Source organism: Ipomoea nil, unplaced genomic scaffold (assembly GCF_001879475.1).
Source record: "Ipomoea nil cultivar Tokyo-kokei standard unplaced genomic scaffold, Asagao_1.1 scaffold3054, whole genome shotgun sequence".
Lineage (NCBI taxonomy): Eukaryota > Viridiplantae > Streptophyta > Magnoliopsida > Solanales > Convolvulaceae > Ipomoea > Ipomoea nil.
Window position 1 is genome coordinate 310,970 of NW_017619482.1, and position 11,063 is coordinate 322,032.

At 48.9% G+C, this 11,063-nt stretch overlaps 1 protein-coding gene across 1 annotated transcript; it reads left to right on the top strand.

Annotated features, from left to right (window-relative positions):
• Positions 1 to 9,531: 9,531 nt before the first annotated feature.
• Positions 9,532 to 10,371, top strand: LOC109163960 (uncharacterized mitochondrial protein AtMg00810-like). The gene has a single exon (XM_019312694.1). It carries the CDS (start codon positions 9,532 to 9,534, stop codon positions 10,369 to 10,371), a length of 840 nt encoding a protein of 279 aa, XP_019168239.1.
• Positions 10,372 to 11,063: the final 692 nt, after the last annotated feature.

The following is an 11,063-nucleotide window of genomic DNA, read 5'->3' on the forward strand; positions in this document are numbered from 1 at the left end:
ATAGCCTCGTTCTACTTCGGGCACGAGGCCGACCTCTGGTGGATCCACGAGGGGCCCACCTATCAACAAGAACCGGGGTTCAATTGGGAGAACCTCAAGACACAGCTACGAGAGAGATTCTATCCAACCCACGTAAAAGCATCCATGTACGAAGAATTCCTTCATCTAAAACAAGGAACGACCACCGTCATGGAATACCATAAGCGATTCCTAGAGCTGGCACGCTTAGCGCCAGAGCTAGTCCCCACCGAAGTAACCAAGATAGAGAGATTCGTGTCAGGCCTCAACTTCGAAGCTCGAAAGGCGCTAGTGGTAAGCAGACCTCGAACCCTCCACGAGGCTTACTCCAATGCCGCGAATCTCTATCGAATCCAACTACTCCAACGCGGAGTTCAGGAACAAATACGAAGAAGAAACACTGGAAGTGGGGCACCGCCGATGAAAAGAACGAGAAACGACACCGGCACAAGGTCGAATAACCCGACCAACCAAAGACCGCCCCTGGGAAACAACGAAGCCAATCCAAGAGGCTTCCCTTGCCCGAGATGCAACAAAAGCCACAGAGGCAAGGACTGCGCGGGCAACCCCTGGCGATGCTTCAATTGCGGAGAGGAAGGACACAAGGCCTTCCAGTGCACTCAACCCCAAAGACCACGCCCCACCACCGTGGGTCAACACGGGGGCACCGGCCATCAAGGGAGTTACGGCGCTCCCGGGAAGATATTCGTCATGAGCCAAACGCAAGCCGATCTCGGAAACGAAGAAGGCCTAGGAGGGGAAAACCTAATCCCTGAAGACAAGGACCATACGGACCCCACCGATGAAAACCCCGAAAGCGAATTCTGTCTAGGATAAGCCACCACCCCTTGTAACCACCTCCCTATATCGTATAGACGACTTATTTAGTTTAGTTACTTCGGGAGCAATGTGTCTACTTAGCTTAGCTACTTAGAAAGTATTATGAATAAAGATTCATTTTCGTTCAAATTCCAATTCCACTACGAGAGTAAAAAGTTATGCCATCCACCCAACCCTTCCTCACTAAAAGACGAAACAAGGAAAAGGACAAAAATTCACCTCATCAAGAAATGACTAATGTTACCATTAGGAATGGAACCTTAGACCTCTCAACTACAAGTTAAAGCTTTAACCACTAAGCCATGAATGTTTCTTGAAACCACAAGGGAACACCCTCTTAATGAACCCCTCCAAAACCCTTAAACCCACAAAATCCCCAAATCAAAAACCCTTCTTCTACCTTCTTCTTCTTCTTCTTCTCTCTCTCTCTTCCCCCACACCCCCTCCCTCTCGCGTACCCCACTGCCCCACCACAGCCACCATCTCCCACCGACGCCGCCACCGCCCGGACGCACCCCGGCCTCGCCGCCGTCCAGACCGAGTCGCCGGAGACTGCCCGCCAACCGCCCGGGGTTCGCCCAGCCGAGACCCGCTGCCGCCTCCACCCGAACGCCACTCCCACGCCACCTTCCCCTCGTCGTGAACCCCGCCTCGCCGCCGCCTCCCCCGCAACCGGAAGACGCCGCCTCATCACCCGCCGGAAAAACGCACCGGAGTTGCCCACCTCGCCGGAAATCTCGCCGGAAACCCCGCCGGAAAATTCACCGGAAAAGTGCCACCTATCGTGATGCCAAAGAAGCCTCTCGGAATCCGCACCCCGGAGTGGAACAGTACCGATTACACCGTGATCAGAGGTAAAGCACTTGAACCCGACCAATTTTCTCCGGAATTGGTTGATATGCTTAAATACCAAGGCCTTTTAGATACTTACCTCGCCATCAAAGGGGACACATACCCCGAATTGGTGAAAGAATTCTACCAACACCTTGTGGCCACCAAACGGGGCGACAAAGTAGAAGTGACCACCAAGGTCCGTGGCAAGGAAATTGTGCTCTCCGAAGGCCGGTTGGCCAAGCTCTTGAAATTGACCACCGCGGGTGTGTCTAGCTATGACCGAAAGGGGTGGATTGATACCCAAACTACGGGATACAAAGACTATCTCCGGTACTTACTCGGGAAAGAGGACGGGTTCACCTCGGCTACTCGACCCAACCGAAAGTGGCTATCAGCGGAGCAAAAGATATTGGTTATGATTATAACCGATAGCCTCTTGCCCACCAATAACAAGAGCAAGGATGTAGGGAGCTTGGAGTGCACCTTTGCGTATCTCCTAAAACATAAAATCAAGTTCAACCTGCCGGCACTCATGCTAAAGCACATAGAGTTCTGCAAAACAAGCAACCGGCTTAGCCTACCTTACGGGATGATCCTAAGTTGGATCATGGAGAAGAAGGGGGTAGACCTAAGCCACACCGAAGTCAAGACCGCCAATGGCATGGCTTTCAATGCCCAAAACCTCCGCCGCAACGACATCTACTACACCGAGGGAGGACACTATCTCACCCTCGAAGAAATTTGCCAAAAACCCGAGGAGGAACGCAGGGAATTGGTTGATCGGTTGGACATCTCCAACAAAAAGCTCAAGCGGGCCATGCAAGATTGCGGAGGCACGGAAGAAAATGAGGAACAGGAGGAGGATGACAGGCCCGACCCGACAGCGCAACCACGATCCGGAAGGGACCCGAGGGATCAAAACGAGAGCTCGGTCAATGAGCGCATTCTCGCACAGCTCAACCGGCAAAACCAAATTATGGAAGAAGGGTTCTCATCCTTGATTCGCACCACACGCGCACTCGATCAGAGGGTGGCAGCAATCGAGGCCGCCTTGGGCACCCGTGGGGCGCCCAGTTCCAGCGCAGGAAACCGAGGTACACCCATAACTTCTCTATCACAACGCCACCAAAAGTACAGCCTACCCCAAACTAAGACAAACATAGGGCCACACTCCTACCCAGGAGGCCGAACTACGAGATGTCTAAGGGTGAAAGGGTGGACTATGACACCGGGCTTCGGGGACGAAGCCCCTTGTAAGGGGGGAGAGTGTAACACCCCGTGTTACGGCCTTTAATCCTGGATTAATTATTTAATTAATCCCGCTAATAATAATTAAATATGATTAATTATGTTAAGTTTCCCTTTAATTAATTAATAGGGTCCACCATGAACCGTGGACCCTTGCCTAAATTAGAGGCTTAAGCCTATTAGGAACAAAGATAGTAAACCTTTTACTATTTAGATCCTAATTGGGAATCCTAGACCTAGTTATCTATTAGGAATAAAGGAAGTAGGCCTTTTACTATTCAAATTATGATTAGGATCCGCTTTAATTAATATGGAACCTTATCCCTAAAGTAAGTCCCTGAGTTCTATAAGGAACAGAATTAGTAAACCCATACCATTCAGGCCTTAATTAGGAGTCTTAAATATATAAATAGGGAACTTAGAAGACGCCCGGAACCCCCCACACGCATAGGCGCCCCATCACCCCAGGAGAGCTCCAAGAATTCCCTTAGAAGAAATCAAGAAAGCAAGTAAGCTTAAAGAAAGATCCTTCATAGCCAAGGAATTAATTAAGGCTAAGAGGTAACCCATGTCTCAACAAAACCTATTTTCATAGCTATGATTTCCCCTTAGGGTTTCCCCCATATTGTTGTAAATGACGATTGATGATGATTATTATTGATGTCGATATAATGATTCCATGAGGAACCTTGATAATCTTGATATTGGGAGTTTCTTGATAATTATGATGTTCTTGATGATTAATTGGGGTTTTGATGATTATGTGTTGTTCTTGATGATTATGATGTTTTGATGATTAATTGGTATCCTTGATGATTATGTGTTGTTCATACCGAATCTTGCAATTAGAAGACGAATTGTATTCTTGTTGATATAAAAGTGATTAGAACCCTAGGTTGTATCGTATGATATTATTCTTGGATTATCGGGTGGGGAAATCGCATGTTTGGGTGTTGATTATGTTTAGAAAAGCATGATAGGTTAGGTGCCGTTCGTTCCTCGTATTTGATCCGTTAATTGTCTACGTGTTGTCGTTAATTGCGTTGTAAAGTGTCTAAGCATGGTTTCGGGTTCCACAACGGTTCCCGGGGCGAAAAGTGATGAAAAGAGTCAGTGGGGGGTAGGTGGGGGTAGGGGACCCGCCACCTACCCGTGGCAACTTCGGGCAGATCCGGCAGCGGGCAGCCGGCGGGCGGGCAGCTGCCCGCCGGGCACCCGCTGCCCGGAACAGTGTTACCGGCGGGTGGACCCCCACCCACCGGCTACCCGCTGGAATTTTCCCCCCCTCGGGACCCCGGCTTCCCCGTCTGATGTTTCCCCGATCCCCGTGGTGTCCCAACGGACCCCGTTTGTCGTGCCTATGTCTAGTTTGATATTTCGGGTACCGTTCGTAGGTTTATGAGTCTATTATATTGCATGCTAGTTGAATTGGTATCCCGTTGACCTAGGTGGAAGAAGTATGAACCCCTTAGGACTATTCTTAGTACGTGATGGATCACGCATAAGGTTGTTATACGCTTTATCCCCTTCCCAATGTGTAATGTGGGTTGCATGTGCTTGCTATGTGTTATGTGTGCGTGTTACCCCAATTCGGTTGCGATCGGATTGGTTATCCTGAGCTGCGGTTCAGAAGCCGGCTGTGGTCAGATGGGAATTCCTGGCTGTAGTCGGATGACGGTACCCTGGGCTGCGGTCCAGAAGCTGGTTGTAGTCAGATGGGAATTCTTGGCTGCAATCAGGTGACATCTTTCCTGAGCTGCGGTTCAGAGGCTGGCTGTAGTCAGATGGGAATTCCTGGCTACAGTCAGATAACACACTCTCTTGGGCTGCGGTCCACTGTTTGGTTGCGATCAAACATTATGATGAGCCGCGGTTCATCGGTCGGTTGCGATCGACCCCTCCGTGTTGCGATACGGGGCAGGGTGCTGCGGGGCCGTGTCAGAGCTATATGCGCTGACCCTCATGTATGGGCATGCGATTGGTCCTGTGGCGCCAACAAAGTGTGTTATGTGTTGAGATATGGATGAGTGGTGATTATGAGTGTCTTGGGGGATGTGACTCTGGGATTTATATTGGGGATCGTTCATGTTGGGTTATGATTATTGTCATGCTTTGCCTTATCTGCCTTATCTGTCGTGAACTGCATATGCTCGTTATAACTGCTGCTTGTGTCTAGCCTTATCTGTCGAGTCATTCCCGGTTTTAAAGCTAGAGTTCGTAGGATATATTCTCATGCTCAAAATGGTTTTGTATATCTATATATATATTGCTATATGTATTGTATTTCAACGCGTTGGAGTGGGTTACCAGCATCTCTCGCTGAACAGATATATTTGGCTTTCAGGCACAGAGGATTAGAGCACTAGAGCGCGCTAGAACTGGAGCGTAGAAGTAGTATTGTTTCCCTTTTGGCCTGCGTGCCATAGTACGCATTTATATTTCAGAGAATAGTAGTTAGACAGCCTGTGCACCTGGGTTCTCTAGCCCAGGTGTGGCATAGCACCCCGTACACTTATGTTACGTTTTGGGATTTAATGAGATGTTACCTTTATTATTAAGTTTTAAATGTATTGAAAATCAGGGGTGTTACATAAGGTGGTGACCAAGCCTGGATCATTACCCATCATTATAATGTCGTCGACATAGACCAAGAGAAAAACCCGAGAATCACCGGATGTATAGTGAAAAATAGAAACATCTGTTTTAGACGCCAAAATCCCCGTGGTAGTCAAGAAGTCATGCAATCGCTTAAACCAAGCGCGTGGTGCTTGCTTTAGCCCGTAAAGAGACCACTGCAGATGACAGACATGATTAGGTCTAGCCGGATCCTCGTAGCCAGGTGGCTGCTTCATATAAACAGTTTCAGCGAGATGTCCGTTCAGGAAAGCGTTGTGGATATCCAGCTGCCGTAGTGTCCACCTGTTAGAAATAGCAAGAGAAAACAATATGCGAACTGTGGTCGGCTTGACCACGGGACTGAAAGTGTCAAAAAAATCTTCACCAGCAACTTGGTTGAACCCTTTGGCTACCAGCCGCGCCTTATAGCGCTCAACCGAACCATCGGCTTTGCGTTTGGTGCGGAAAACCCATTTGCAGCCGATGATGTTCATGTGCGGTTTAGCTGGGGTGAGTTCCCAGGTGTTGTTATGTAACAGGGCATTGAATTCCTGGTCCATGGCATCCTGCCATTGTGGGTGCCCAACGGCCTGGGAGTAGCAGGTCGGATCAATGGACGCAGTAAGAGCATAGAACTCTTCATCATTGCCACGTGTCTTGTGCCGAGTGCGCATGGTATGTGGGACTTGGGGCTTGCCCCGGCCCCTGGGTGCCCTACGAGTCCCTGTAGGTGGGCCCGTGGTGACACAAGTATCCTATGGAGCTGCTATGGCCAGTGGGCTTGGTTCCTGCGCCATAGGTAATTCCACAGTATTAGTGTTACTATTATTATTATTATTATTATTTCATTATGTAACATAGTTATATTTGTGTGGTCCTAGAATTAGTCTTGTACGGCTAGTCTACTTGTCAGGAGAGATTAGTGGTGTGATTAGATATACACTTCTGTATTCGCTTTCTGTTCAAACTGAATGAGAATATTGTTCTAATCTGGTATCAGCCTAACCGATCCTACTGATCGCTTCTCGCTTGCCAAACCACCACAATCTTCCGTTTTCCAACCACCCCAAAGCCGCCATGTCATCCCGGTCTTCCGATCAACCCTCCTCCGCCGGCGGTGCGTCAACCCCGGCCGGCAACAACCCCCTCCATGGCGCGCATCACTTTATTTCAATGAAGTTAACGAGTTGCAATTTTCTTTTTTGGAGAACTCAACTCCTCTCGTTCCTCCGTGGGCAGGACCTCATTGGATTCGTGGATGGCTCCACTTCATGCCCGCCTTCGACGATCGCTGCCACACTCGCCGGCGAGTCAGGCTCCGATGCCACCTCGGTTGATCCGGTCCCCAACCCGGTGTACAAAGTGTGGGTTCAACAGGATCAATCGATCCTTTCCCTCCTCATCTCGGCGATGTCTGATGAAGTACTCCACCTTGCCGTCGGCCGGAACACTTCTGCGGATGTTTGGCGCTCCATTTGCACCGCCCTCGGCTCAAATACTCAAGCCAGGTGCCTCAGTTTATTAAGTCAGTTTCAGACGATGCGACAAGGGAATGCATCTCCAGCGGAATTCCTCGGACGTGCTGAGCTTCTTGTCGAGGCCCTTGCACAGGCTGGGCAGCCTCTCTCGTTGGGAGAACAGAACCTTTATGTTCTGAGAGGGCTACACCCTGAATATCACACCTACGCTACATCGCTGACTGCCACCACCCCTCTCACACTGCCGCAAATGGCAGACCATCTCCAGGCTGCGGACTTCTTCCTTGCAGATGATTACGGCTCCACAGTAGCTGATGGCGTGGCTGCAGGTTCTCACACAGCGCTATTCGCTGGCCGTGGGTGTGGAGGCAGTCCGTCGCATGGTGATGGAGGTCGCCGAGGCAGCAGAGGTGGCCAAAAAAATAATCACGGCCGGGGCGGTCGAGGTGGTAGAGGAGCTCCACGGTATCAAATCTACCGCTCCCACGTGCATACGGCAGTATATTGCTTCAAGAGGTACACCGCACCGCCGCCGGTTCAGGCCAATGTCGTCGTTTCCAACGATCCCGCCGCGGCACCAGTCTCTCCGGCGGACTCGTGGTATCCCGACACCGGGGCATCTGCACATGCTACTCCTGATGCTGCCATGCTAAATAATTCGGAGGAGTATGTTGGCCAGGACACGCTTCGCGTAGGAAACGGTACAGGTTTGGCTATCTCGCGGATTGGTCATGCATCAATTTCGTCCGTGTCAAAACAGTTGGTCATGTCAAATGTGTTACCCGTTCCCAATTTAACCGTACCATTACTTTCTGTGCAAAAATTTGCTAGCGATAATCATGTTTATTTTGAATTTCATGATAATTGTTTTTTTGTGAAGGATTCCAAAACCAAGGTCACACTTCTTAAAGGTCCAACCTCGGGCGGTCTATACAAATTACCCGTGTCACGTTCCCACTTCGCGTTTGTGAGTTCCCGTGCTACATCGACTGTATGGCATCGCAGGCTCGGTCACCCGCATAGTGTGGTCCAAAATAAAGTCCTTCAGAACTGCTTCGTTCAGAAAAATAATTCTCAAGAATTGGGGTCGTGTGTAGCTTGTCACCTCGGCAAGTCCTCCCGTTCCAAATTAGATAGGGTTCAAGATTCTAGTCACAATGTATTAGATCTTTTATTCACAGATATCTGGGGCCCTGCCCCTGTAGTGTCAACTAGTGGATGTCGTTATTTTGTGTTATTTGTTGACGACTTCACACGTTTCACCTGGTTTTATCCATTATGGGTAAAATCAGATATCTATAAAATTTTCGATGCGTTTCGTTTGTTGGTAGAGCGACAGTTTTAGCGCTCTATCAAATCAATCCAATCAGATTTAGGGGGTGAGTACCGTAAGTTACATACAACTTTCCAAAACTTGGGCATTGAACACGGCAGTCATGTGCTTACACACATGAACAAAACGGAAAAGTTGAGCGCCGTAACCGACACATTGTCGAAACGGGCTTAGCTCTTCTTGCTCAAAGCTCCGTCCCGCAACAATATTGGAACTATGCTTTTGAAACTGCCACCTGCCTAATCAACTATCTTCCCACCTCGGTATTAAAGTTTCAAAGTCGTATTATCGTCTTTACCAAAAAGCCCCACCGTACCAATTTCTTCGTGTCTTCGGGTGTCAATGTTACCCTCATCTGCGGCCTTATAATCGTCACAAGATAGAGTATCGTTCCACCCCATGTGTCTTCTTAGGTTACCCTCCATCCTATAGGGGATATAGATGCATGGATCCAATCAGTGGGAAAACCTATATCTGTCGCCATGTGCGGTTTGACGATAATGTTTTTCCCTTTGCAATAGGTTCAGTACAGCAGGACTCTACACCTGCACCTCTACCTTGGGCTTCAGCACCCATATCACCTGTGCAATCCCAACAAATTGTGCCAACACCTGGACCAATGCCGGACCCTGAGCCAGTCCCTTTGGCTCAAGAGGCACCATTATTGGCCATTGAGTCAAATGCCCCTAGACGGACCCGGAAGCGAACCACGGTTCAACCTTCGACTATGCACCTTCGGCATATAACCCGGGGCACTAATGAAGAGTTTCATACACTAACGGCGACAACTGATCCAACGTGCTACTCCCAAGTCGTGGGGCACCCACAGTGGCGTGACGCAATGGATCAAGAGTTCAATGCCCTCCTTCATAACAATACTTGGCGATTAGTACCACCAGACCCTACCATGAACATTATTGGTTGCAAATGGGTTTTTCGTACTAAACGAACTGCGGATGGCTCGGTTGAACGCTATAAGGCCCGTTTAGTAGCCAAAGGCTTCAATCAAGTCGTAGGGGAGGACTTCTTTGACACTTTCAGTCCAGTTGTCAAACCCACTACAGTCCGCATCTTATTCTCTTTGGCTATCTCCCACAAATGGACTCTACGTCAGTTGGATGTCCACGATCCTTTCTTAATGGCCATTTAGCTGAGACAGTATACATGAAGCAGCCGCCAGGGTATGAAGACCCAACTCATCCGGATCATGTCTGTCTTTTACAACGCTCGCTCTATGGGATTAAGCAGGCCCCACATGCGTGGTTCAAAAGACTACATGACTTTTTATTGTCTGCAGGGTTTTTCTCATCCAAGACTGATGTCTCATTATTTTACCACTCGACGGGTGTATCTAAAGTGTTTCTCCTCGTCTATGTAGACGACATCATCATGATGGGCAGTGATGCAGTTATGGTTGAGTCTCTGTTACGCCGTCTCGCCACCGCGTTCAAAATTCGTGACCTCGGCACACCAGGGTTCTTTTTGGGCATAGAGACAGTTGCGGCAGGTAACAGTATGATTCTGTCCCAACGGAGGTACATGATAGATCTTTTGGGCCGCTCTGGGATGTCTGACTGCAAGCCTCTCACTACACCAGCTTCGGTTACTCAAGCGGTGACTCCGTCTTATCAGCCCTATGAGAACCCTACGCAGTATCGTCGTATCGTCGGTGCACTACAGTATCTGACTATCACACGGCCAGATCTAGCTTACGTAGTCAACCGCTTGTGTCAGTTTATGCATTCTCCGACTGAAGATCATTGGGCAATGGTGAAACGTGTGTTACGGTATATCAAGGGTACTCTGGGTTACGGTCTTCGGCTAACTCCCTCCGACTCGAGTGCCATCCATGCCTACTCTGACTCCGACTGGGCTGGATGTCCGGTAGACAGGAAGAGCACCAGTGGCTATGCTATTTTTTTAGGAAGTAATCTAGTATCCTGGCTATCTCGGAAGCAGCGCACCATAGCTCGCTCCTCTACTGAAGCAGAGTACAAAGCCTAGCCGATGTCATTGCCGAAGTCACCTGGATTGTTTCCTTACTACGCAAGCTTGGATTACACACTGGTCGTCCCTCCAGCTTGTGGTGTGACAACTTAGGTGCTACTTATTATCTGTGTGCGAATCCTGTGTTTCATGCCCGGACGAAGCATGTCGAGATTGATTATCACTTTGTGCGGGACAAGGTAGCCTCGGGCGACTTCGTGGTGAACTTCATCTCCACCAAAGATCAACTAGCTGATGTCCTTACCAAGCCTTTGCCGGGACCTCGATTTACAGCTCTACGGGACAAGCTCAATGTCATCGACCACGAACCTTGTGCTTGAGGGGGTGTATTAGTGTTACTATTATTATTATTATTATTTCATTGTGTAACATAGTTATATTTGTGTGGTCCTAGAATTAGTCTTGTACAGCTAGTCTACTTGTCAGGAGAGATTAGTGGTGTGATTAGATATACACTTCTGTATTCGCTTTCTGTTCAAACTGAATGAGAATATTGTTCTAATCCACAGCTAGAGGTGTAGACTGAGTAGTGACTACAACTGGCCCGACTCCCCAGGGCGTTGTAGTAGGACTCGCAGTAGTCTGTACAGATGCCTGCAAAGCAAAAGGGAAAGTGGACTCATCAAACCGAACATGACGGCAGATAAAGATCTTCCCCGTGGTAGGGTCCATACACCGATATCCCCTAA